Source organism: Metopolophium dirhodum, chromosome 9, assembly GCF_019925205.1.
Source record: "Metopolophium dirhodum isolate CAU chromosome 9, ASM1992520v1, whole genome shotgun sequence".
NCBI classification, from domain to species: domain Eukaryota; kingdom Metazoa; phylum Arthropoda; class Insecta; order Hemiptera; family Aphididae; genus Metopolophium; species Metopolophium dirhodum.
Genome location: NC_083568.1, coordinates 18,574,980 through 18,598,900, shown reverse-complemented (window position 1 = coordinate 18,598,900; position 23,921 = coordinate 18,574,980). Strand labels below are relative to the sequence as shown.

At 29.8% G+C, this 23,921-nt stretch overlaps 6 protein-coding genes across 8 annotated transcripts in view; 3 read left to right on the top strand and 3 right to left on the bottom strand.

Moving 5' to 3' along the window:
- Positions 1 to 1,287: 1,287 nt before the first annotated feature.
- Positions 1,288 to 3,458, top strand: LOC132953081 (solute carrier family 35 member G1). Its single transcript, XM_061025630.1, has one exon. The coding sequence runs from the start codon at positions 1,663 to 1,665 to the stop codon at positions 2,680 to 2,682; it is 1,020 nt and encodes a 339-aa protein (XP_060881613.1). The 5' UTR covers positions 1,288 to 1,662; the 3' UTR covers positions 2,683 to 3,458.
- Positions 3,459 to 5,254: 1,796 nt separating this feature from the next.
- On the top strand, positions 5,255 to 6,884 carry LOC132952221 (glutathione S-transferase theta-1-like). Of its 2 annotated transcripts, XM_061024437.1 has the most exons (6): positions 5,255 to 5,367; positions 5,633 to 5,810; positions 5,891 to 5,978; positions 6,181 to 6,331; positions 6,395 to 6,575; positions 6,634 to 6,884. In XM_061024437.1, exons 2-6 carry the CDS (start codon positions 5,696 to 5,698, stop codon positions 6,795 to 6,797), a joined length of 699 nt encoding a protein of 232 aa, XP_060880420.1. In that variant the 5' UTR covers positions 5,255 to 5,367; positions 5,633 to 5,695; the 3' UTR covers positions 6,798 to 6,884. The 2 variants fall into 2 exon arrangements, with proteins under 2 accessions (XP_060880420.1, XP_060880419.1); XM_061024436.1 differs by lacking the exon at positions 5,255 to 5,367 and having other exon boundaries at positions 5,534 to 5,810; positions 6,634 to 6,883.
- A 290-nt stretch (positions 6,885 to 7,174) lies between these two features.
- LOC132952222 (cytochrome c oxidase subunit 6A2, mitochondrial-like) lies at positions 7,175 to 8,704 on the bottom strand. The gene is made up of 3 exons (XM_061024438.1): positions 8,478 to 8,704; positions 8,225 to 8,388; positions 7,175 to 7,411 (listed from the first exon to the last, which is right to left on the bottom strand). The coding sequence occupies exons 1-3, from the start codon at positions 8,581 to 8,583 to the stop codon at positions 7,325 to 7,327; spliced, it is 357 nt and encodes a 118-aa protein (XP_060880421.1). The 5' UTR covers positions 8,584 to 8,704; the 3' UTR covers positions 7,175 to 7,324.
- Positions 8,705 to 8,784: 80 nt separating this feature from the next.
- LOC132952220 (glutathione S-transferase theta-1-like) lies at positions 8,785 to 11,376 on the top strand. Its single transcript, XM_061024435.1, has 5 exons — positions 8,785 to 9,047; positions 9,126 to 9,213; positions 10,116 to 10,266; positions 10,331 to 10,511; positions 10,571 to 11,376. Exons 1-5 carry the CDS (start codon positions 8,933 to 8,935, stop codon positions 10,732 to 10,734), a joined length of 699 nt encoding a protein of 232 aa, XP_060880418.1. The 5' UTR covers positions 8,785 to 8,932; the 3' UTR covers positions 10,735 to 11,376.
- A 1,339-nt stretch (positions 11,377 to 12,715) lies between these two features.
- Positions 12,716 to 13,569, bottom strand: LOC132952079 (nuclear protein 1). Its single transcript, XM_061024217.1, has 2 exons — positions 13,299 to 13,569; positions 12,716 to 13,185 (listed from the first exon to the last, which is right to left on the bottom strand). Exons 1-2 carry the CDS (start codon positions 13,378 to 13,380, stop codon positions 13,037 to 13,039), a joined length of 231 nt encoding a protein of 76 aa, XP_060880200.1. The 5' UTR covers positions 13,381 to 13,569; the 3' UTR covers positions 12,716 to 13,036.
- A 5,527-nt stretch (positions 13,570 to 19,096) lies between these two features.
- LOC132952325 (uncharacterized) overlaps positions 19,097 to 23,921 on the bottom strand; it is a 32,232-nt gene continuing 27,407 nt past the window's right edge. For both annotated transcript variants that reach the window (XM_061024604.1, XM_061024605.1), the window contains 6 exons: positions 23,370 to 23,444; positions 21,756 to 21,931; positions 21,472 to 21,669; positions 21,179 to 21,337; positions 20,964 to 21,122; positions 19,097 to 20,380 (listed from right to left, as the gene is read on the bottom strand). In XM_061024604.1, the coding sequence (XP_060880587.1) occupies positions 19,213 to 20,380; positions 20,964 to 21,122; positions 21,179 to 21,337; positions 21,472 to 21,669; positions 21,756 to 21,931; positions 23,370 to 23,444 (1,935 nt within the window). In that variant the 3' untranslated portion in view covers positions 19,097 to 19,212. The remainder of the gene's footprint in view (positions 20,381 to 20,963; positions 21,123 to 21,178; positions 21,338 to 21,471; positions 21,670 to 21,755; positions 21,932 to 23,369; positions 23,445 to 23,921) is intronic.

Genomic DNA, 23,921 nt, shown 5'->3' with positions numbered 1-23,921 from the left:
TATTAATGATGTTCCCAAATTTACGATTGAAAATGTTCTCTCTCTGGTCCACATAGATAAAACGTATTTATGCAGAATCATTTTTATTATATTTTTGAGCAATCTTAGAATAAAATCACCCATTACAAAAACGATAAGAATAATATTATTGAGAGTAGGTATGTCATATAGATTTATCTAAATATTCTCCCTAACAATTTTTATTCTCTAAACATTATTTAAATTTACAACATTTTTTTTTTGATTGGGAAATTTGTATAAAAAGTCAAATAATAATAAAATATTAAACCAATACCTATGTTATACCTTCAAAAATATAATTCTCGATAATTTTTGTAATATGTGATTTTACTTAAAATTCATAAATATTTTAAAATATGCCTAGAGGGGGGAGGGGATCTGTCAGACCCCCGTCCAATACAAGCATGTAGGTGTTGTACACAAATTTAGACATAATAATTTCACAACTTCGCACACATTTTATGGGTATGAATAATATTGTAAATATACGTTTAAAATATTTTATATTTATTTTTCCTAAAAATGCAGTACAATATTCAGATATAAAAATTGCTTATATTTTTGTAAAAATTTGTCTGTCATTTGTAAAGCAAAAATGCTTTTATTTGGAAAAGTATAAAAAAGTTTCAAATATCAAAGAATAAATTAGCTGAATTACTTAAAAATAATTGATACACATGTAAATACAGTCTTCCGGAAATAACCACAGTTTTAAAATTATTTTTGACTACTATTACTTTACATCTACCACTATTATACCAGTGACTTCAGCTACAGCAGAACGTTCGTTCACCGAATTAAAATTGAATAAATTATCTAAAAAGTACTATGGCACAAGCTCATTTCTTAGGCTGAAGTGTTCTGAATATTTAAGACGAGAGAATATGCAGTTTAGATAGGTACCTTTAATACGTTGGTTGAAAAGGTTGCCTAGAAAAATGTAATAAGATCTTTGATTATAGAAATATACGTAATATGTACTATATAACTATTATATAACTACTAACTATCGTCTATCACTCTATCAACTAAACGCACGCCTGTTCCTCCCCCTACCGACTTAATAACCTACAATAAAACTAAAAATAGCTAATGACCTCAGCTGCCAGGCTCAAGATCAATTAAAAAAAAAAAAAAAAATTATATTTAAAAAAAGTTATGTACGTCAGTTTAATGTTTTGAAATTAATAAATGAGTTTAGTGTCTTATATCCAGTTTGTGTTTTACCCACGGACTAAGATTTATTCAAGGGGCCCATTTTTGAGGGGGGGGGGGGGTGAGCACCTGGCAATATTATGGTAATATTACCCTGACCTATAATTGCAATTCACGCGGTTGCGGATTTAGTGATTACACTATCAGACTGTGATAATCAATATCTCATATTCCCATTTTTTTTTTTGTTAAGTGCTAATTCCTGATTAAAGATCCGGTATCCGGCACATTTTTTAATTTTTAGTATATTAGTTTATTTTCCTAAATTAATAACTTGAATCTCAGTTTTACTTGACCGTCGTATATTTTCTCAGAGTTTAACGAATCTAAATCATGATTAAGGTACTTAAACTGTTCTAGCATACTACTATCGAACAATTGACGTGTAAGTAGTTTTATAAAGTGTGTAATATTAAAACTATGTAAATGGCTGAACGACTAGAACTCAGAAATCTGGTGATCGAGTCAGACACACCGTCCACAAGTTCGCCGGTTACGCCAAACGTGACGTCATCCCCTAAAACACAAATAAAAATTCTTGGTTTACTGTTAGCTGCCATATCATCCTTATTTTTCTCTCTGAGTACATTGATAGTTAAATGGCTCGACGACATAGACCCATTGGAATTGGCCGCCATTCGTTTTGTCGGAATATTAATTCCCTCAGTACCCATACTGATCTACAATAAACAGAATCCATTTCCAAAAGGTCAACGACTCATGCTACTACTTCGTGCTTTTGCCGGCGCCACTTCAGTGTCTCTAATTTTTTATGCCATTAGACACATGCCCTTAGCTGACGCTTCAGTAATTGTATTCAGTGTGCCTGTCATAGTCGCAATATTCGCCAGAATATTTCTCAAAGAACCATGTGGACTGTTCCATTACTTCACATTATTCTTAACAATGATTGGAGTCTTATTGATCACAAGACCTCCTTTCTTATTTGGGCAGTCGACTAAACAATACAATTTTTTAGGTCCTTTAGCAGCTTTGTTATCTACATTTTTTGGAGCTATTGTTTATATACTACTTAGAGCTTTGAAGAACTTACATTTCAGTGTTATCATGGTGACGTTTGCCACTTATTCTATCATACAAACGACTAGCATGGCTTGGGCTACAGGAAACTTGTGTTGGCCAAAATGCGGTACTGAAAGAATTTTAGTAATTGCTTTAGGCGTGTTCAGTTTTTCTGGACAAATGTTATTAACCATTGCAGCCCAACTCGAAGAAGCTGGATTGGTTGCTATTGCAAGGACTGTTGATGTGGTGTTTGCTTTTGTGTGGCAGATAATATTTTTCAACGAGGTACCTAATATTTTCAGTATTATTGGTGCAGTCTTGGTGACTTCATCTGTTGTACTGATCGGCCTAAGGAAGTGGATGATGTCTATGCCGTCTACATCAAGCTTCAGAAAAAAATTTGGATTTCTATTTTTATGACAACCACATATATTTTACTTATTGTTAAACTATTGATCTGCCTAGCACCAGTACTACTTAAAATAATTAAATCACTTTATGTTTGTTAAATGTATACCTATTGTAAAATATTAACGTTTTGTGAAAACAAAAAAGTACAATTTAATCGGCTCAATCATAGTTTACACGCTTATTATATTTTAGTTGTGAATCTGAACGTATACCATTTTAAGACTTCTATTTTAGAAACAACAATTTGTGATCATTAATTATCTCATAAGTTTTTATTTTAAAAATAGATTAAGATTGAGTTTTTGATAATTGTATAAATTAATTACATTTTTTATACTATTCCTTGAAGTATAAGATCATTTTTATAGAAGTATGTCGAATTAATTTTTTATAATTTCATTGTATTTCAAGAAATATCAAACTTTAAATTATTGTTACTGAACAAATTGTTTATAATGAAAAATTATATTTGTATAATTTTTAACAATGATCTATGTTGTAGTCTTTTTGTTTAAATGATTTTGTTTAAACTGATATTTCTAGTCAATAACATGTAATCCTTTGAGTTAATTTTACATGTAAAATATAAGTATACAGATTAGGTTAAAATCGTATTTTTATTGTCATTATAATTAATTGTACAGTTAAAATATTATTTGAGTTACAAATTACATTTTACAATTTATTGTTAATAATATTACTAAATTATTTGTACTTACACCCCTTAATAATGTATATGAATTAAAAACTACTTACAAATTAATATTTATTGTAACATAAATAATACATGAGAATTATTTTTAGTTCTATTGATAATAGTTTTAATTTAGTTTCAAGGTTATATAAAAATATAAGAATGATAATTTTAAGTAATTAAAATTATTTATCTTGGTTGTTTTTAATTGTTATAAAAAAAAGTTTGTATTAAAATTTTAAAATTCTATTCAATATAAATGTATTAGTTTTGAGTAAGACTGGTATAGTAATATTATATTGCAATATTTATCATAAAAAGGTTGTTTTTATTTTGAGGAATTTACTTTTTTATAATTTTTTGTAAAATAAAAATCAACCTTAACCCTGACAAATGCCATATTTAAACTACAAAAGTCAATATTGTGAATAATCTATAATATTATTGTAGTTTTGCTAACGTTTATTTGTGTCATAGGCAGAGATTATATTTGTCACAGCTAAATATTTTGGGGTTCGGTTATTTAGGGTATAAATATGATTTTTGAAAGGCAAATTTTAAAATTTGTGAATGATCAATAATTGAAAACAATAAGATTTTTAAGACATTTGGTTTTTAAATGATTTTTAATAGGATAATAATTATAGTATTGTATTAGCCATTAGGTTAGGTACCTATACTATTTAACAAAAATCAAAATTTCTATTTGATACAATAAAATATTCAATTATAATAATAAATAAGCAACACGTAATAATGTTTAAAACAAATAAACTAAAAGATTTTCTAAACAAAACATAGGCTAGGCATTTCGACTTAAGAATTAATATAAACATAAACATTGTTTTTGTATCATGGCTGCTTCCTTAATGACAATTGCCAAATGTTTTTGACTAATCACTTCATCTCGCGATAAATTGACGTTTATTAAGGAATGGTTTATCAGGGGTTTCTCAGAAATAACTACACAAACTTTAAAAAGATCAACTACTTAAATGTAAAAACAAAATAATTGAAAGGGGAACATGGGAACCTGTAATCAAAAGCATTTTAAGAAGCAAAAAAAAAAATAGCGAAAAGATATCATTCAACTAAAGTTATCGTGACTGCAGTAAATTTGTACAAACCAAATACTATTGTAAACAATATATATTAAAATAAACGAAATAATATGATCGGGGTCATCTATCCCCATTGCTTCTATATATTAGAAAATGTATAAAAACGATTGACGTTTTTTAAGGATGCAAACATCTAAATGTATTTATTTATAGATGTCCACAGGCTGTCGAAAATGAATTAATTTATGAAGCAAGCAAAATTATATTGTTTTTCAAGCTGGAGACTGCAGGCAATTTTGAATTACAAACCATAAATACTAAATACAATTTAATGCAAAGGTAATAGAAATACGACCAGAGATTATTGATTAGAGATAGCAGTTCCTATTAATAAACAGATATTTAAATAATGAACATTAAAATGAGAGCAAAAAAAAATAGTCATGGTCAATCCTCATTAGTCATTACTATCCTCGAGAAACGCCGAGTAATGCAGCTATAGTAGATAATATATTATTATTGTTTTACATTTTTCGCACAAACAAAATGTGTTGCCCGGCGAAGTGTATAGGCAAATTAGGTACATTACTGAAGTGTTCAATAATATTGTTAATAACTACATTTAAGCTCATTACAAGTATGGTAATTATCTATAGATATTACCATGTAATATGTGATATTTGTCTATAGATAAATCAATAAATGTATCGTTATATTTATCTTTATTTCGATAAATTCAATTTATGTTATCTTTATTTTCATCTGATAACATTTTACAAAAATTATCTTATCTTATCTTATCTAGATAATTTTTTAGTTATCTATTCCCAATACTGGACCCTTGATGGGGTTTCGTGTTTTCGACTTTCTTTCAACATTAGACAATTTTTCTAATGTAAAAATATGTTCACGGGTTATGGGTGTATCCAGAATTCAAATGTTAGAGTAGTAGCAAGCTACAATTTTATTAAACTAAATTTAATCTGTGATAATAGTATTACATAATAATTTCAAGAATTTTTTGATTGATTTTAATTATTTTAATACGATTGTACCACGGTATTAGAAGATAAGACCGTGGTTCGGACTTTGGATTAATTAAACTATAATTATTATTATCATGTCAATGTGTCATTAAAAATTGATAGTTATAAAGTAGCCTGTTGGTTTGTCAGTTGTTACTTGTTATATATTTTGTTTTTAGTTTATGGTGAAACGTGGGGGTGGATTCAACAAGTTCGTTGGGTAGTTTAATTTTTTTAACACCATGGTCAAATTAAAGTTTTATTATGACTTTTTGTCACAACCAAGCAGAACTTTGTACATATTTATGAAGAAAACCAAAATCCCGTTTGAACCAAAACCAGTAAATTTGAGACAAGGTACATCATAAATTAAAATAATATTTTACCCAACAGCTAACACGGAAGTAAATCTTATTTTCCCTTTTGTTTTTGTATAGGAGAGCATCTCACTAAAGAATTTGAGAGCTTAAATCCGTTCAAGAAAGTACCTTTTATTGATGACAAGGGAATAATTTTAATAGAAAGGTTGTTATTTCCAAAAAATACCAAATATTTGAATAAATTCTACTTAAATATTCTGTCTATTTAATTGTTAATAATTGGTTAATTTAAATTTATAAATAAATGATGTTCATGATCTAGAACTAGTAATCTGTATAAAGTATTACATAAGGACAGAGAGTAGTACAAATTTTTAATATCACAATTATTATTTGTTTTTTTTTAGTGTTTCAATATTACGTTACTTGTGTCGAACATATAACGTAGCTGACCATTGGTATCCCAAAGATATCCAAAAGCAGGCTCTTGTTGATCAATATTTAGAGTGGCAACATAATAATACTAGAGCTCATTGTACTGAGTATTTTCGGCACAAGGTAATAGTGGTTGATTTTATTACGTAGCTAATTATTATTCAAATTATTGTTTTCCGCTTAAAGGCATTATGGCCGTTAAAAACTGGCCAGGCAGCAAATACTGAAAAGGTTACAATACTGGAAAATAGAATGATTGAAAATCTAAATTTATTAGAAAATATTTGGTTAAAAGATAAACCATTTTTGTGTGGAGATGAAATTTCTGTGTCTGACCTTGTCGGTGCATGTGAAGTAGAACAACCAAGTAAAAAAACTAATTTAACTATAACAGTGTGATATTTATGTTAAACATTTTCACTTAGGAATTGCTGGTTTTGATCCATTAGTGGATCGTCCAAATTTAACCAAATGGATAGCTAGAGTCCAATCAAAGTTTTCTCCTTTTTATGAAGAAGCACATCAAGTAGTCGAACAAACTGCTGATGAATATAAACGTTATGTTAGTAAATTAAGTAAAAAAATTTAGTTAATATTGTTGATTGATTATTTAAAACGTATATTTTATTATAAAATCATTTAGTTATATAAGTTTAAAACTTTATATAGGAATTTATATATATTAAATAATAAATTATATTATATAATTACTAACTTATCTCAATTTTAATTTTTCTACTCAACTTTGAAAATATATTTATTTTTTATAATAAAATAAAATACTAAATAGATTACATTTTCAAACCACTTAGGAGTGTGTAGTTAGATTTTTGAAAAATAAAGATTTTAATATTCATTGTTTAAAAAAATAGTAACCTTCACTGTATTGACAATAAAAAATTATTGATATAAATTAAAATTTGCATAAACAAATGTTTAGATTCCTTAAATTAAAAATATCAAACATTTAAGTCTACAAAAAGGTCTCATTTATTCATTAGATGTACATAATAAGTTTACGGAGCAACTTATTTTTTTACAGAACCAGCAATTACTTTATTAAATTGGTATTATATAACTACAGATAGATAATACAAATACATTTAACATTCATATTTATTCATCTACTTCATAACCATGAGTTGTAGCATTCAATTTTGGATTGTGGAACAAAGTTTGGTCTCCATTTCCCCATGGGAATCGCTGAAAACAATATTAGTAATAGTGAAATTAATTTTTTGTACAAGGAACATGGTACAAATACAAGAAGTGTCAAGTAATATTAATAATGATTTAATAGGAAGTCCGGACTCATTTTTATAAACTGCCGAACAAAAAGGTCCAAAAATACAAATTAAAAGTATAAAAATATATTGTTAAAAATACAACTTTTGAACTTGACTTATACTTTTAAATCGACCATTTTGTAAATGAATAATTTGTATTTTTAGACTTTTCAAACAGAACTATTTGTCCTTTGACTTTTTGACTAATAACCTATATAAACATAGAAGTTAATAAAGCTTAGAAATACTTTTGGAACTTATAGCCGTGTATAATAGGTCATTAATTACTCAGGGCCTCTAAGCCTTAGACTTTTTAAATTTTCATATGTAAAAATTAGTATTTATTATTTTATTTATTCAACTTGTCTTCATCATATGATCAATTAATTTAGTATGATTTGATAATATATTTTAATAATGAAGGTAGAATTGAAAATGCCAAGCAATTCTTGAATGTCATTTATTGAAATAAGTGATAACCAGAAATTGCATCTAGTTAAACTGTGACATTGACAAAAAAATGATTTGTAAACAATTTTATAATGTCTTATTAAAAGTTAATCAGTGTGTGATGGCCTGGATGATTTTGATCAAAGTTCAACAGGCCCCTTGAAAAATGGTCACTACACTTAATGCTCAACAAAATGTTAGTCAAATAATATTCTTAATTTATTCGTCAGCAAATTGGAACTTGTATTCAAATAAGTAATACTCAAGCAGATATACATACCCGAGTTCTGATGCGCAAATGTTCATATGGCACGAACTCTGGTCGCGATGAGTGTTTTTCGTGTTCCAAATGTCCGTTGATGCAGTAAATACTTGCCAACAAACATCCCGGTAGTCCAATGAAATAGGTCACTTTCTTCCACAATGCCAAACCTTGGATGACTTCTGTAATTCAATTGAAACATAACGAGTAAGTACATATAAAAACCTTAGACAGTATGAAAACAGTAGAGCAACGCTAAAAATCCACTTGCCCGGTGAAGAGTGGGACTTGAGTTTGTCGGCTGTGAACTGCTCGTTCATGATGGCGCGCAATTGCCTGCCAGCAGAAAACTTCCGGGAGAATACCCTAACCGACATTTTGTCGTTCTTATTTAAAAAATATATAAAAACCAACAAGCGAATACTCGTTTGCGCAGTAGAATTTTTTCGAATGCGGAATGATTTGGTTTAAAACACCTATTTCTAAGCAGGAATGAAAATTTTGAAATCATATGGAAGTTTTTATCTTTTTGAAGGTTATGATAAGAACCAAACCATCGATGTCTCACCGATGTCTTACACTGTTATCATTGTAATTTTCCCACCAGTTTTCATAATTTTTATTTCGTCGAAAGTTAAACAGATTTATATAATTATATGTTATCCGGTGGTCGTTTTATAATCGGAGCTTTCTAAAGCGACCTACGCTGGGATTTAACTAAACAATATGGCAAAATTAATATATTATCACAACTTATTGTCACAACCGTCCAGAGCATTGTACATGTTTTTTAAAAAAGCCGAAGTTCCATTCGAAGGAAAGGTTGTGGATTTACTGAAAGGTGAGTGAAGAGAGAAGATCATATAATATAATTGTTACTTACATACTTTAACATTATAAAATATAATATATCTTGTAGGAGAACAGTTTACAGCCGAGTTTGAAGCCATAAATCCATTTAAAAAAGTACCAGTCATCAACGATAATGGATTTTTTCTTATTGAAAGGTGATAAATTTATTGTTTTAGACATGACTGATATTATGATGTACCATACCATACTACTATTAAAATTAAATAATATATATACATAGTATTGGTTATCATAGTTATGTTAAATCAGTTTAAGGAAAGTGTATATACTCTGCGTCACGAGAGAAGAAACCTGTGTCCAGACCGAAACGCGTTTGATTCCACGCATCGCCACGTATTTGACATACTCTAAATGGCACAAAGTGGGGATTGCCTACAGTCTGCACGCTTAAAACGGGTTCCTTCTCTCGTGGTGCGCAGTATATCACCTTTTAAAAGACTATAATATAACTATAGAACACTCGTACAATCACTAATTCAATCTCCTTGTATGCGAGCGTTGAAGTTTGTGTTCATAATATGATATATAAAATAGTTTCTTATTTAGCTTAGGCATGGGTATTAGAGACATTAAAACCACCAATATTCATGAGCTTATTTTTTTTCTGTGGCAATAGTATCCGTAAACACTTGGATACTGATAATAAAAAATGAAAATTGTACTTCTAAAAAGAACTTTCTATTATGATTATTATTGTATTTCAATTTTTATTATAAGTAACACCATGACCTTACAGCATTAAAACCCCACAGTCGATCAGAAACTTCAAATATCACTCTTCAAAACTAGCTATGTTAAGCTTGTTATAACTTTTTTTTTCATTCAAGACTTACCTAGTTATACTTACAACTATATTATTGTTTCTATTATATATTTATATTTATTTAAGAATATTTTGAAAATTAAATCAACAATGAATGTTGGTTAATTAACTGACATGTTGTATTAATAATTAATTAAGTATTAAAATGTGATAACTATATAAATCTAGTATTTGGTATTTAATTTAACTAAGAATATGGTTATTATTTTATAGCATAGCAATTCTGCGTTACATTTGTCGTACTTATAACGTGGCAGATCACTGGTACCCTAAGGACTCTGTGAAACAAGCACAAGTAGATGAATACCTTGAGTGGCAGCATACAAATACTAGAGCGGATTGTGCTCTCTATTATTTACATAAAGTATGGCTTAACATATAAATCTTGTATTTAATTTATAATAAAAACAATAATATATATGCTTTAGGTTTTGTGGCCAGTTATGAATGGAAAACCGGTAAATGAACAGAGAGTCGCTCAATTAGAAAAAAAAATGATCACAACTTTAGACCTTATAGAAAACATTTGGCTGAAAAATAAAACGTTTTTAAGTGGAAATGAAATTTCCATTTCTGATATTATTGCTATTTGTGAAATCGATCAAACAAGTAAGTGGATTTTTTCACAAAAAGAAATTTGATTAAATATGATTTTCAAATTTTTTTAGAAATGGCTGGTTTCAATCCATATGCCAATCGTCCAAATTTATCTAACTGGAAAATGAGAACGGCAACATATTTAAGCCCGTATTATGAAGAGGCCAATGAAATACTTGAAATACATGTTGCAAAATATAATAAAAAATATGGTAAATTAAATTCGCACATTTAATTTTACTAATTGTATAAATAATGTCTTCTACAATATTAATCAAATGCAGTATAATATAGTTGCTCATGGTTCTTTTTGTATTTTGTGTGGGATCATGTTTTTTTTGTTCGTGTTCAGAGCCTTTACTTATTATTTTAGTAATTAATTATAATTTTCATACAATATGGGAAATGTTTTTATAGTGTATATTGATAGTTGATTTTTATTTTGTGAAAGAAACTTTATTTGAATGTCTTATGATCACCCTATTTAGGCATCAAGTATTATAAATTGGCATATTATGTTAATGTAATTTTATTTCTCCTCATATTTAATTCTTACATTTAGTGTTTTTTAACAACGCCGTTGAATAGATAATTTATATTTTTATTACCTTTATGGCTACATTTTTATCCATGTCTCATTTTTGTAAATTATAATTAGAGTGCGGATTTATAATCTCTTAAAATAGCTAAAATATGTTGCTTATATTCTCTTAAAAATTTGTATATATATTTTTTTATTAATTATTTGTGTAAAATAAAATGTAAAACAAATTTAATAAATAATAATTAACAAATTAATTATATTAAATATTTTTTAAACTTTGTTTTTAATGTTGAATTTATAAGCGGAATAACACACAAATTAAAATAATAAATTATGTAACAATCATTTGTTAAAATAAATTAGTATTCATCCTTTCAATTGTTGAATTGTATCACCTTGGTGGCAGTGTTGTAGTTTTTATTAGGTATAGATAAAAAAAAATAAGTAACTTTATTAATCAGCCTTTTGGTTTTCCTTAAATATGTAACAAATAATTACAGATAGACTAGTATCTATATCCGTGGTTGAAATGTACATATTTTTTAATTCTTGGAAATATTCTGATACATATATTATTAATTAGTGAAATATGCAAAAATATGATTTTATTTGAATATATTCCCTTAACATGAAAATATGTACTATTAGCAAAATAAAATGTTGTTGACATATCTTACACTCGTAGTTATGCATACATCCATTAAAAACATGTTTTTACATAGAAATCTACACATAATTATGGCAATCCTTTGTGACTTTCATATACCCGGCCAGACAGGCACTTAGGGTAAAGCAGTTTTCAAATATAGGTATCGTTGTAAAATCAACAAAAAATGCTACTTGTGGGGAAAAAAATTGCAAATCTACATGTATTTGTTGACGATTTGGCTCTATTTTGTTTAGTTTTGACTTTAAAAATGAAGATCTATAAACGGTGGTGCCAAAGTTTTTGAAATATGTTCGGGAAATTTCAAAACTTTGCGTCCTCAATAATTTAATATAGAGATACCCTAATATACCTTTATTTATAATCATGGCTTAAATATACTCATGCTTATAATTAAGTTATATTGTAAATAAAATGTGGCCGGCTGTGTCTGACGTTAGCATGGACTTCAGTGCTACTGTATATAAATAAATGTTATTAAAACGTTTTGTATACACCTACTTTAACTTGTTGCTCATATCTTATAGTATAATTTATAACTTGTATTTTTATTATAATATAATAATGATTATTATACTCAAATACATAACTGAAATTGTTTAGTAGTGTTCACCATTCAATTTTTGATCGAGACCACAACATTATCTACTACACAGTTCACGCATAACCATATCGCCTTTTATAACCTTAGCATAAGTCTTTTGACTATATTATGAAAAAATGGTATACATCATTGTTCAAAATTCAAAGTGTCATTCAATGGAAGGTTATTAAAATGTACACTGTAGAGTTAACAAAGTACCAGCTGTATAATTTATACTGTCGGTTAGAAAATGAAAGTTGTTATTCCTAGTAACCCACTTGACCTTGAGGTTTATTGTTTTGTTTACAGTAAAATTTTGATTGTATTTGTAGTGATAACTTCAAATTATAAATTTAACATATCATAATTTGCAGATGAGGTTTTAGCAAACACAGTTAGGTAAATAATAATAAAACTAAAAATGTCAATCAACTTATATGTATTGAAATGCATTGATGTTATATACAAATACTTATACACCTTTGAAAAATATAACATCCATAGATAATATTATATCTTAAAAAAAAAGGAAAAAAATATATATATATTAAGAGAGAAAAGATAATCTACGATTAAAGAATGTAGACTATACGTTTCTGAACATTAGTTTTTAAAATTAATATCAATTATAAACGATGGCTTCCGATGAGCAATCAATTAGTATGTTGGAAAAAAAAGAAAAAAAATATAAGTAAAACCGTAGCAAGACATTGGGATTTGGGGGGAAGCGCGCTTGGATTTGATCACTTTCTGGTCGACGGATGAGGCTTCAAATTCTCTTCCTTCTTGTTGGATTCAGTGTTTTGCAATTTAGTCGAGAGTTTTCTCGAATGCCCGCTCGGATCGAAATGATTGGTGTGTTCACTGGCCTCTTTCTTGCTCCTATTCTTACCTGTAAAGTGACAAAAAAAAAAAACCACGTTAAAAATGTACCGCCTAGTAAAAACGTGGAAAGATCTGCGATATCAAAAATATCATTTGGTTCGTAATAAATAATAATATTACCGCTGTGTCCGCTGTTGACCAATTTGTCTTGGTCGTAGTTGTACTCGTCGTACTCATCTTCCACACTCGTGACGGCAGACATGTTTGATTCTTGTAAGACAATAGGTTTTCGTATTCACTTGAGAACGTGCACGCTGACGGTTATATTCGACGGTTTCCGCGTTGTTTGTCTCGGATGGTCGTGTGTGTGCGTTTATGTCTGGTTTTTTTTTTTGTATTATATTTTATATTATGGTTTCTATCCCCACTTGAAAGTTGAAATCGACAGACCTCTTCCGCGAACGGTTGCCACAGCCGGACGGTCAGCTGCTGTGCGCGCGGTAGATAACTCGCAGCAGTGCTGCCAACACAGGTGACCAGCCGTGTCGACGGCACGTTTTCTCGTGGCGGGATGGGGACAGTTCAGCCCGCTTTTTCCAATATACATACTTCTAAAAGTTAAAAAAAAACCAATTTAAACTACAAAGTAGTAAGTAGTAAAAATAATACTAAAAACTACAAATATTTAGTTATAACTAGAATAACTAGAATAATTAGTATAATATTAATATTATAGTACATATCATTTTTAATTTAATTTTAGTTTTAATTATTAGGTATTTCTTACATTAAACTAGGTTTAAACTGTTTTGAATGCATTAATATTGCATATTTGCATTAAACATAAAAATAATTATAAAGTTATAATGTGTATATTGTTTACACATATTTTAACGTTTAAGTATAATTCTGGACGCCGCTGGTAGGATAAGTATTTAACTCTTACTTTGAAATACAAAATATAAATTATTATGCACTATATTATATTATATTATATTATTTATTATATATTATATTATATTATATTATTTATTATATATTATATTATATTATATTATTTTACCCACGCATATAAAATTGATATTATAATATTATGTTGGCTATAGTAAATAAATATAAGTGTAATACCGTGCTGGCTACAAAGGAGACTATATTGTTTTATATGTTTAAACGAATAGAATTTATATTTTGTTTATTTTCAACAATGAATTGTTTTAAATGTACCTATGACTTATCCAGTTAGTTCTATTATTTTGAATTTTAGATTTAACATTGAGTGTTTAAACTTAAAAGTGAAGTTATAAATTAATATAATTGTTTTTCCTCTACTTAAAACAATCAACATTCAACACTGCAGGCCGTACGGAAGTTGTCGAAGTAATTCGCAAGAAGTTCGAGCAACGTCGTCGATACCGAAAAAAAAAGAAAATGGTTCCTTATCTCTCTCCCATCTCGCTGGTTATGATTAGAAAATGCATGAGTGAGAATTTTAATTTTTTAATTTTTTACGCATTATTAGTAGTTCTCAATGGGAATGAAATTAATAATAATGCATTAATGATTTAAAAATATTTCATAATAATACATATAAATGAAAATAGTTGGTGACGAGGGTAGTATTTTCGGCTCGGAAGTTGTAGGACTGTAGGAGTTGTATATTATTCTATATTATGCTCTCGATTTATAGAAAACTAAGCTAAAAAATCCAAGCTATACAATGGTCGATTTAAAAATTGAATATTGAAAATGCATATTTCGCATATTTCGTCAATTTTAGGAGAAAAGTGCATATTTCTTGATCTTCCATATGCATTTTAATATATTTAAAAAAAAATTAATTGATCTTTTTCTTTTTTAAGCCTTGTATTTCAATGATAATATTGAATATATAACTCCATATTAATGTAGGTAGGTATTTATTGTTATCACCGCAATCGACTTCATTTATGAAAACTATGCGATACGCATTTAATCTCTATCGTGCCTAAATTCCGATCACGGTTAGGTTAGGTTAGATAACCGTGATTCCGATGTACTGTCTTTTCGAATATAATATTTTAACTATTTTTTTCGGTTCAATAAAATGTCAAAATGCCATACCGTTTTTTGCCATATTTTAAATATTATAAATGTATTTTTCAAATTTTAAATTTCTCTTAGTACAATTTAATAACAACAGAAAATGGCTTTTTGGAATTTAAAATTGTTATCAAATTATTTTGCATATTTGACATTTTTTTCATGCATATTTTATAATTTTTTTGTGCCTATTTCATGCATATTTTCCTTTTTTAGCTCCTATAACTTCCGAGCACTAATGTTATAATTTATAACTTAAAATGTACATATTTTTACAGGTAAGTAATTTATAAGAGTTTCAGTGCAAATGAAGTGTCAATTTAATTTATTTAAAATTACTTGAATTGTTTGTATATTTATTGCCAATATTCTAACGTTGGTTTATTGTTACTGTTACATTTTTCATCAATATCCATATGGGAGCATTAAAAAAAGTGAAGTTCCTAATAATATGAACCCATGTACCTAACTTATAAATTTATGAGTGTTGGCAGAAAAAATTAACAGTACCTACCTATTAAAATAAATTATTTTGAATAATAACTCACCAGTGCGTTCGTTTAATAATTTAAATAATTAAAGTCTTATAATATTTCCTATTGATTTAAAATTAAATCCACAAATTCGCCGTATAAAAAAAAAAAACGAGCTGCATCATCGAATTCCATAATGTTCAATCCAATGGACAGACTTTTGCAAATTTTACCATATCATTACATTATTATTTTTCTAATTATTGTTGACCGTCACGGTCCTTCGTCAAAACACATACCTATTAAACAATAAATTCTTATTATGGATACATTAAAAACCAAAACGTATCCACCATTGATCATTAACAGTAAATTACTTTGTGGTGAAAGTGTGGATAAAATTGACGCTTTATTTGTACGTGTGGATTAGGCCTTAACGGGGATACCACAATAAAAAAAACGCGCCATGTGTAATACCTCATGCGTTTAAGCGGACTTCATTATTCCAATGTTGTCGTTTTTCGCAAAGGTGGTGTGGAAATTTATACACAACTACCCGTTGGATAAAGAAATTACGAGGAGAATAAGTGTAATACTGGAGTCTATAAGCTCCCCTTAAAATTACCGTCACCAGAGCAGTGCCAAATGAATGTGCACATAGTTATATCAAACTAACTACCTATATTCATTCAACATTTAATTTTAGATTCTGACGAGTGGAGCTATTAGACACTATAAAACCCTTGAAATCGGTACCTAAATACGTTTGTACAGGCAGGGTGCCGATGTCGTTGTTACGACATTTATACCTACCTATGTTGCGACAATATTATTCACTCGTAGTTCAATACAATATAATATGTGATTGGCTCTTTTCAGACCTAAACGCCGTATACCTTGAGTGGTTTATGGGGAATGAGGAGCTGAAAACTTTTGGTTTCGATTGTTCCGAATCAAATGTACTTATATTGTGTATGATTATAATAATAATTTTTACATTTTCTAGGCATAATGGAGGACGTCACACGTCTCTACTTCTATAGTCAAAATACCGCAGGAACCTATAAAAGAACAGACACCATTCAGTATATTATGTAAATTTATTTTAGTAATAAATTCAAATTTACAGCATTCATAAATTAGAATTTTATATTTGTATGTATGATTTAGAGTATATACCTATCTATAATAATCATACTATAAATTATAAACTATTAATTTGCCAAAAATGAATGATTTTATAGTTTTTTATTTTACAGTATAAAATTATTGAGTTGATCCATCGAAAAAATAAAACCACTAGGCAACAAGGTGTACATACTATATTTGTTGGGTCAAAAAGCGTGAAAATTTAATACAAAGCTCCTGATATATTGTTACAATAACAGTTGAAAAATATTAAAAATACATATTATGCACACATTTTTTTACAAGTATTTAAAGTTTGAATTTTCACAAAATTTATCAAAATCTTGAAAACTATGAATTATAGTTATTAAAAAATTATAAAATGTTTAACTTTTACAACTAAGGATTGAAGAATTAAAACAAATATATTCTCATAAATAGCTCATACTGTAACCAAAAAATCTAAAATAATATTTAAACACAGTTAAGGTTTACAGATATTTTAAATTCAAATTTGGACAAAATTACACATTTAAACCAAGAATAACGATTTTAGTTTTTTGTGTTGTAATATTATTGTAATGATATGTTGTAATCGTACTGAATGTACTCACTGGCCGGTGTCACTACCACCCGAGATTTTTAATGACAAATCCTTGCCACACATATAGACACGTGTTAAAAACCTACAGTACCCTCCCCCAGAGTACACTAGGCTAATGACCTCAGTTGTCCAAGCCTCAACCCTAATATAAAGAAAAAAAAATGTTGAAATGTTAAATGTGGATATATGAAACTTTTATAGTATATTATTATATTTTATACATACAATGACATTTTAAAATGTAATTTTTTTGGCAAAAACGAATTTAACCTACTGTGGTACTGTGGTAGATACTAATGCCTAATACTAAATTAATCACTTTAATCACAATAATTAATAAAATATACATAGATAGTAATTAGTAATATTATAAGCCGTCTTCATTATATAATTGTATTCAAATTTCACAGCGACCCACTTGTAACCTACTGTACAGCAGAGCGACATTCACTTACCTGCTTTTTTTTATCGTTATCAATTATTTTACTTTTTTGAATGATAAACGTACTATTATTATATTATTAATTCCGTATTATAATGCAGATTATTTTTCAGGGAATTTCAATCAAAAAAAACAAGTCCTATACTCCTATCATATGAGTGGGTGTAGTGTGAAAAACAGTTGCAGGGTAGGTACTACACTATACAGACTACAGTTAGGTCTATAGGTACTACCTAAACGTATTTTTATATTAATTAATATATTTAATTAATTAATTGTTTGTGCATAAATATATAATCAGTAATAAATACATTTTTATATGGTCATTGTTTATATACACACATAACTTATAAGTCCTGTTACTTATTAACTTATTGAATAAAGGGAAAAAATGTATTTGGACTTAAATTATTATTTATTGTGTTAGATTCTAGCTATCGTCTAAATCTGAACATATGTTACCATTTAATTCCTGTAAAGAAATTACGTTACAAAGTTTGAAAAATGGATTTAAAACAATTATTTTTGACACGATCACATGACGGGTACTTAGACAAGGAGGATAATGTAAGTAATTCAATATATTATGTGTGATTGTTATGCTTATTGTTTTAGTAGGTATCATAAAATAATATATTAAGTTACTTAGGTATATCAAATCAAGTTGTGTATTAATAGATATGTTACCATTAATTGATTTGTGGGACGTATTTTGAAAGCATACACCTACTTCTTGAGTTAATTAGGTACTTTCTTTATTAATTGTTCAGGTAGATAAGTACTTAATATAATTTAACATCATTCAATTTAAATTAGTTTTTAATATTTAGTTATGTTTATGTTTAGCAGGTTCGAATTGAAATTGCTCTGGAAACAGAAGAAGAAGAAGACAATGACCTTATTAATGAAGAATTGAAAAATGCACTTGCTTTAGATAATTTGAAAGAATGGGGCAACAATATTGAACTTACCAAAGGGAAACCATTTTTTTGGTATTATTGGCAAATATCCATATCAGCTGCCCAACAAAAAAATTCCTAGTTAGGTTTACAGCTGTCTTATAATTTATAAATTCCGAAATTGAAAATAAGCCATTAATATAGCTTATAAAATATAGGTAGGTACCTACAGCACCCACACACCCAAATTATGAGTTGTGGCTGCTACACGCTTTCACAGAGAGTTCGAAACTACCGATATTGACATCGGTATATTGTAGTAGGTGTATGCAAACATAAAAAAACCATACACGTCCAATCGAAGTTCATAATTATATTAGGAAAATAAATTAACTTTAATATTAAACAGACAAAAAAAACTTTATATACACAAAATAATTTATAGGTAGGTAGTAGGTGGAGGAGGGTTTCACGACATGGTGTTGTTTATGGCCGACAGGTCGACATCGTCGTCGTTGCGGCGGCGACGATGGTGATTGTGGTGGTTGTGTCCGTTACGAAGTCTGACGACGACATTGTCGTTGTCGCTGACCGTCGTTGCGGTGTTTTCGGCGTCGTTTTTACCGGCCGCGGCACTGCTGTTACTTTGTCGCTGCTGCAGCGACAGCCGCAACGGTTTTTTGGGCGGCATAGGGGCCCGCCGGCCTGACTGTTCCGAATCGTAGTTAAGCGATCGGCTGGGTCTAGGCGACCCTGTGGCTGACGAGGAGGTCGCCCCGGCCGCGGTCAGGTGCGAGTAATATTCGGTGCTCTTCAACCGGTGTGAGTCGGCGGCCGCCGTGTCCTGCAAATCGAGCGACCTAAGACTGCCGCCGCCGCACTGCTGAAGCAAGTAAGGGGCGGTGCCACCTCCGCCGGACGACTCGGAGTCGAGGAACCGGAACAACGTCTGCTGGGCCTCGCGTATGTGTCGAGTCCTGCTGCTGTTCCGGCCACCAGCCGCCGGATACTTGTTTCGTTTGCCGTGCGCCTCGGACACGCCATGCAGGTCGTCAAACGATTTGCAGGCGGCCACCACGGCGTCGGACGACGACACCAGCGACTCGACCGATGCCGAACTGCCGTACAGCCGGGGCACTGTCCGTATGCGCGTCTTGACCACTGGCCCCCCTTCCGGGGCCCTCACCGCCGCGGGCCGATCGTCGTACACCACCTGTTTACGTTTGTACTGCTGTATGGCCGACACGCCGTGCTTGGGGCTCTTGCTCCGGACCATCACCGCCGAATTGGCGCCCCTCTGGAACACCACGCCGCTGCCGCCTCCGACACCGTTCGAGGCCGCCGACGACGACCGGCACTTGATCAGCTCCGACACCTGATCCTCCAAATACGACACCCTGTGCGACAGCCTCACGTTTTCCGTCTTGTACGCGTGCTTGGACCGGTCCATTTCCTCGGCTCGGGTCCGGCAAGCGTCCAGCTCCCGCCTGAGCGTCGCCAGCTCCATTTGGTGGTCGGCCGACGGCCCGTCGTGCATGACCACCACGCGCACGGACGATGGCGATACCTCCAGCAGTCGGTTCAGGTCGTGGTTGTTCTTCATCGACAACACTACTTTACCGTTCACTTCCAGTAACCTGTGGCAAGAAATACAAAAATTAAAAATTATACCTTATAAAATGCATTAATCATCCCGAATATGATACCCATGTATATCTTTATATATATATAGGAAGTGGAAAACCGCCTAAAGTTAGAAGATTTTCAAACAAGGCCGGACCGTATAGTAAGGGTTAAATAATAATTGATAATAATTATATTTTATTAAATTAATGTGTTCATATTTGTATTTATAGGTAGTAGGTACTATACTTAAAGAGAATGATCTATTTTCCTATTCAATATTTATAGGTTAGATTATAGGTTAAATCAAGGACTATTACATTTTATTGAACTATTAGAAAAATTAATAAATCAGTCTTGGGCCATTAAATCATTTTTAAGGACCATTAACCACTATTGATTCATTAAATGTTTAGTGATATTGTTTATGCAACCCGGCATTAGACTTTTATATATCTAATTAATATAGAGATAAGGTAAAAAAATGTAATCCTTTAATAACTATTGTCTTCCTATTACATTTAGACACTAAATAATTTTAAATATATTTAAAAATACACATTATAATGTGTATTTTTTATAAACTCGTTGACTTACCTATCTCCTTTAGAAAATCCCAAATCATTAACTGTCCAGTCAATAAACAAGCCCGGCTTATCGTTTCTCGAACCCACGCCAAACTTAGGGCTTTTTGGGTCGTATTCCAGCTCTACAGCTTGTAAGCTAATCACGGCTCCGGGATTAGAAACTAAATAACTACAAAAAATTCCAGTTAGGTTGTGCAACGGTATTGATTTTTATCTTTTACTTACTTGTATAGAGTGTTATTTTCATTTTGTTCATTGTGTTGTTCAATCTCTTCGAGACGACACTTGTGTTTGTTGGTCTCTTCCATTAGACTAAGAAGGTTAAGTTCCTCCCTGCCCAATTGATATTCCAACTCCGCCTGTTGTATCCTCGTGTCAATGTTACTGGAACGAATAAAAAAAAATAAAAACAACTATTAAACCCAATGATTCTGTAAAAAGAATCAGTTATATTAATTTTTCTTTCTACTTTTTTTTTTATTTTAGATTTTCATTTAACAACGTGTTGTTTTGCTTACTCGGTGACATCTAATTGTTCCAGTGACATTTTTATGTTTTTAATAGTCAATCGTTTTTGGTCCATGTCATTTTTTAGGCTTTCTATTTTTTGGGTCAGCGAATGTTTTTCACTCTCGTTGACCGTATCGCTTTGTACTTTTTGATTATGTTTGTTCTGCTCATTGGTTTCGTTGACTAGATGAGTTTGAAGTTTTACGCTGAAAATGAATATTTTTTAAATACCTAGGCAAAGGGTTACGCGACCAATTTTAAAATTATAAACCTATATAGAGGATAAACTTACTTGTTTCGTGCAATATTTTCTTTATCGTGGTTGTCCGTCATATATCCATTGCTTTTGACAGGTGTTATGGTTTTTTGTGCAATCATCGCCGGTTGGGGGCTACTCGGTATGATAGGAGTTGAACTCTTTTTCGTTTTTTTCAGCGTTGTAGACAGCGAGACTTCAATGCTAGCCATCTGGAAATTTATTTTTAAAATGGTTAATCACATTTTATAGTTGTTTTCAAAATCGTCGGACTTTACACTTAACTCTAGTATTATCGGTATAAAACTGTACGTATTGTTTTACCTACAGAAATAACAATTGTTATAGGTATACGTATAGTCGAACACAATTCGGTTTCAAACGTGATTTTCTATTCAGAGCCCAGAGGAGATAGGATATTGCACTTATACGCAGTTATATGGTAAACAATAACCCAATAACCATGTTCGCACTTAGGTATTTTTATAGAACCTATGTATTTCAGTAATTATTATACATTGTGTATTTGTGTCATTGTCGTAACATCCTTTTTTGAACAACGATTGTGATAAATATATCGAAACGTACTTTTTACTTATTTATTCTCTATGTAATTTTTAAATATTTTTTTCTATAATAAAAAAGTAATAAACATAGCCTTACTTATAATATTATTTTATCATAAAAATAATTTTTAATCAATAGGTACCTACGTTATAATATTTGGCTTGACACAAAAATATGTTTTTATATTATTAACTCTCGCCAACAGTTTATTTACATATAAATTAAATATAGCTACCAAAATAAATTTAAATAATTATTATATTAAATACTATTATATTTTATTATTTTATCGATAAAATATGTATTTAGAACAGTAGGTAGGTATGATTTTGCCGTCGTAAAATTAAGTTGTTGAACTATTTAATTTTAATTTATAATTTAATTCAATAATTATATATTTAATTACAGTTTTTATAATTATAAAGAAAAATAGATTGTATTTTATGTACAATAAATGTATTGTTATGTATTTTATAAATATTATTTTAATTTTAGATTAAAACAATAAAATTGTTTTATTTGGTACGGTAGGTATTAAAATATAGTTATAAACCTTGTGAGAACATGGCCTATAGATCTGAATAAACAGTCATTTAATCCTGGAAATCTCTGGTTTTTTTTTACAAGCCTTTTTACTTCTATTGTGCTATACATTTTTTTTAATCTGCAACTAGTGGCCACTGCAAATTACAATATTGCCTAAGTTGCACACCACGGGAAATTTCTTGGTGTGGCGTTGTCCCCGTGGGCTAGTTTGCCCCTGAATTATGTACAATTTGTGCATGTTAGGTACTTATCCTTATTATAAAGTTAGGTATGTTTATGTCACTATAATAATAACAAAATACATTATTATTATACAATATACATTATTTAATAATGTATACAAAAAGCTTTGATACCTATGTACCAAACGTAAGATATATAGATATTAACTATTAAGTATAAACATCATAAAATATCATTATAATAGATGGGTAGGTACATATTATTTTCATATTATTTACATATTATTTTACATATTATTTTACGTATGATAGGTATTGTAATTTATTTATCAAGATGATTTTTCTTTAAAGTTACCTTAGCTTCTAATGTTTCAAGTTGCGAGAGTCTGGGTTCCATAAATTGAGTTGGTGGTGGATGATGTAACGAACCCTAGAAAATAAATAAATATCTATAGGTACTTTAAAAATTAAATATTACGTATTTATACATGGCTAGTTTATAAGTCTATAGACAGTACCTAATTAATAGCAAAAGATAATTAATAGGCATATAAGGTACATACTACAATATAGTATTAAAACTACAATTTCGATGCAATAAAATATTTTTTTAGGAGCTATACCCATTTATTACTAATTATAAATTACCTACCTAATAAGTAGGGCTAGGGACTTCTACGAGATTGTTTGTTTTTAAATAATCATTAAGAACTTAGAACATAGCTAAGTAATATATACATTTGTTTCATTGCAATACGATTTTATATTTAAAATGTGCAGTCGCATATTTTGCATATTTGAGAATTTTTTTTTATATAGGACCTGGACCTGAGATATAGTACGATATTACGATGGTTTTATTTATAGAAAATAAATATTTTAAAATTTGTGTTTGTTTTCTTCGCCG

What these genes read in the sequence shown, in the direction of transcription:
- LOC132953081 (XM_061025630.1), top strand. Translation starts at nt 1,663, where the DNA reads ATGGCTGAACGACTAGAACTCAGAAATCTGGTGATCGAGTCAGACACA.
- LOC132952079 (XM_061024217.1), bottom strand. Translation starts at nt 13,380, where the DNA reads ATGTCTGCCGTCACGAGTGTGGAAGATGAGTACGACGAGTACAACTAC. An exon ending in GGTCAACAGCGGACACAGCG is followed by an intron (nt 13,186 to 13,298) that starts GTAATATTATTA and finishes GTCACTTTACAG; the next exon opens with GTAAGAATAGGAGCAAGAAA.
- LOC132952222 (XM_061024438.1), bottom strand. Translation starts at nt 8,583, where the DNA reads ATGTCGGTTAGGGTATTCTCCCGGAAGTTTTCTGCTGGCAGGCAATTG. An exon ending in CAAGTCCCACTCTTCACCGG is followed by an intron (nt 8,389 to 8,477) that starts GCAAGTGGATTT and finishes ATTGAATTACAG; the next exon opens with AAGTCATCCAAGGTTTGGCA. An exon ending in ATTTGCGCATCAGAACTCGG is followed by an intron (nt 7,412 to 8,224) that starts GTATGTATATCT and finishes TATTGTTTTCAG; the next exon opens with CGATTCCCATGGGGAAATGG.
- LOC132952221 (XM_061024437.1), top strand. Translation starts at nt 5,696, where the DNA reads ATGGTCAAATTAAAGTTTTATTATGACTTTTTGTCACAACCAAGCAGA. An exon ending in GGAATAATTTTAATAGAAAG is followed by an intron (nt 5,979 to 6,180) that starts GTTGTTATTTCC and finishes GTTTTTTTTTAG; the next exon opens with TGTTTCAATATTACGTTACT. An exon ending in ATGTGAAGTAGAACAACCAA is followed by an intron (nt 6,576 to 6,633) that starts GTAAAAAAACTA and finishes ATTTTCACTTAG; the next exon opens with GAATTGCTGGTTTTGATCCA.
- LOC132952220 (XM_061024435.1), top strand. Translation starts at nt 8,933, where the DNA reads ATGGCAAAATTAATATATTATCACAACTTATTGTCACAACCGTCCAGA. An exon ending in GGATTTTTTCTTATTGAAAG is followed by an intron (nt 9,214 to 10,115) that starts GTGATAAATTTA and finishes ATTATTTTATAG; the next exon opens with CATAGCAATTCTGCGTTACA. An exon ending in TTGTGAAATCGATCAAACAA is followed by an intron (nt 10,512 to 10,570) that starts GTAAGTGGATTT and finishes AAATTTTTTTAG; the next exon opens with AAATGGCTGGTTTCAATCCA.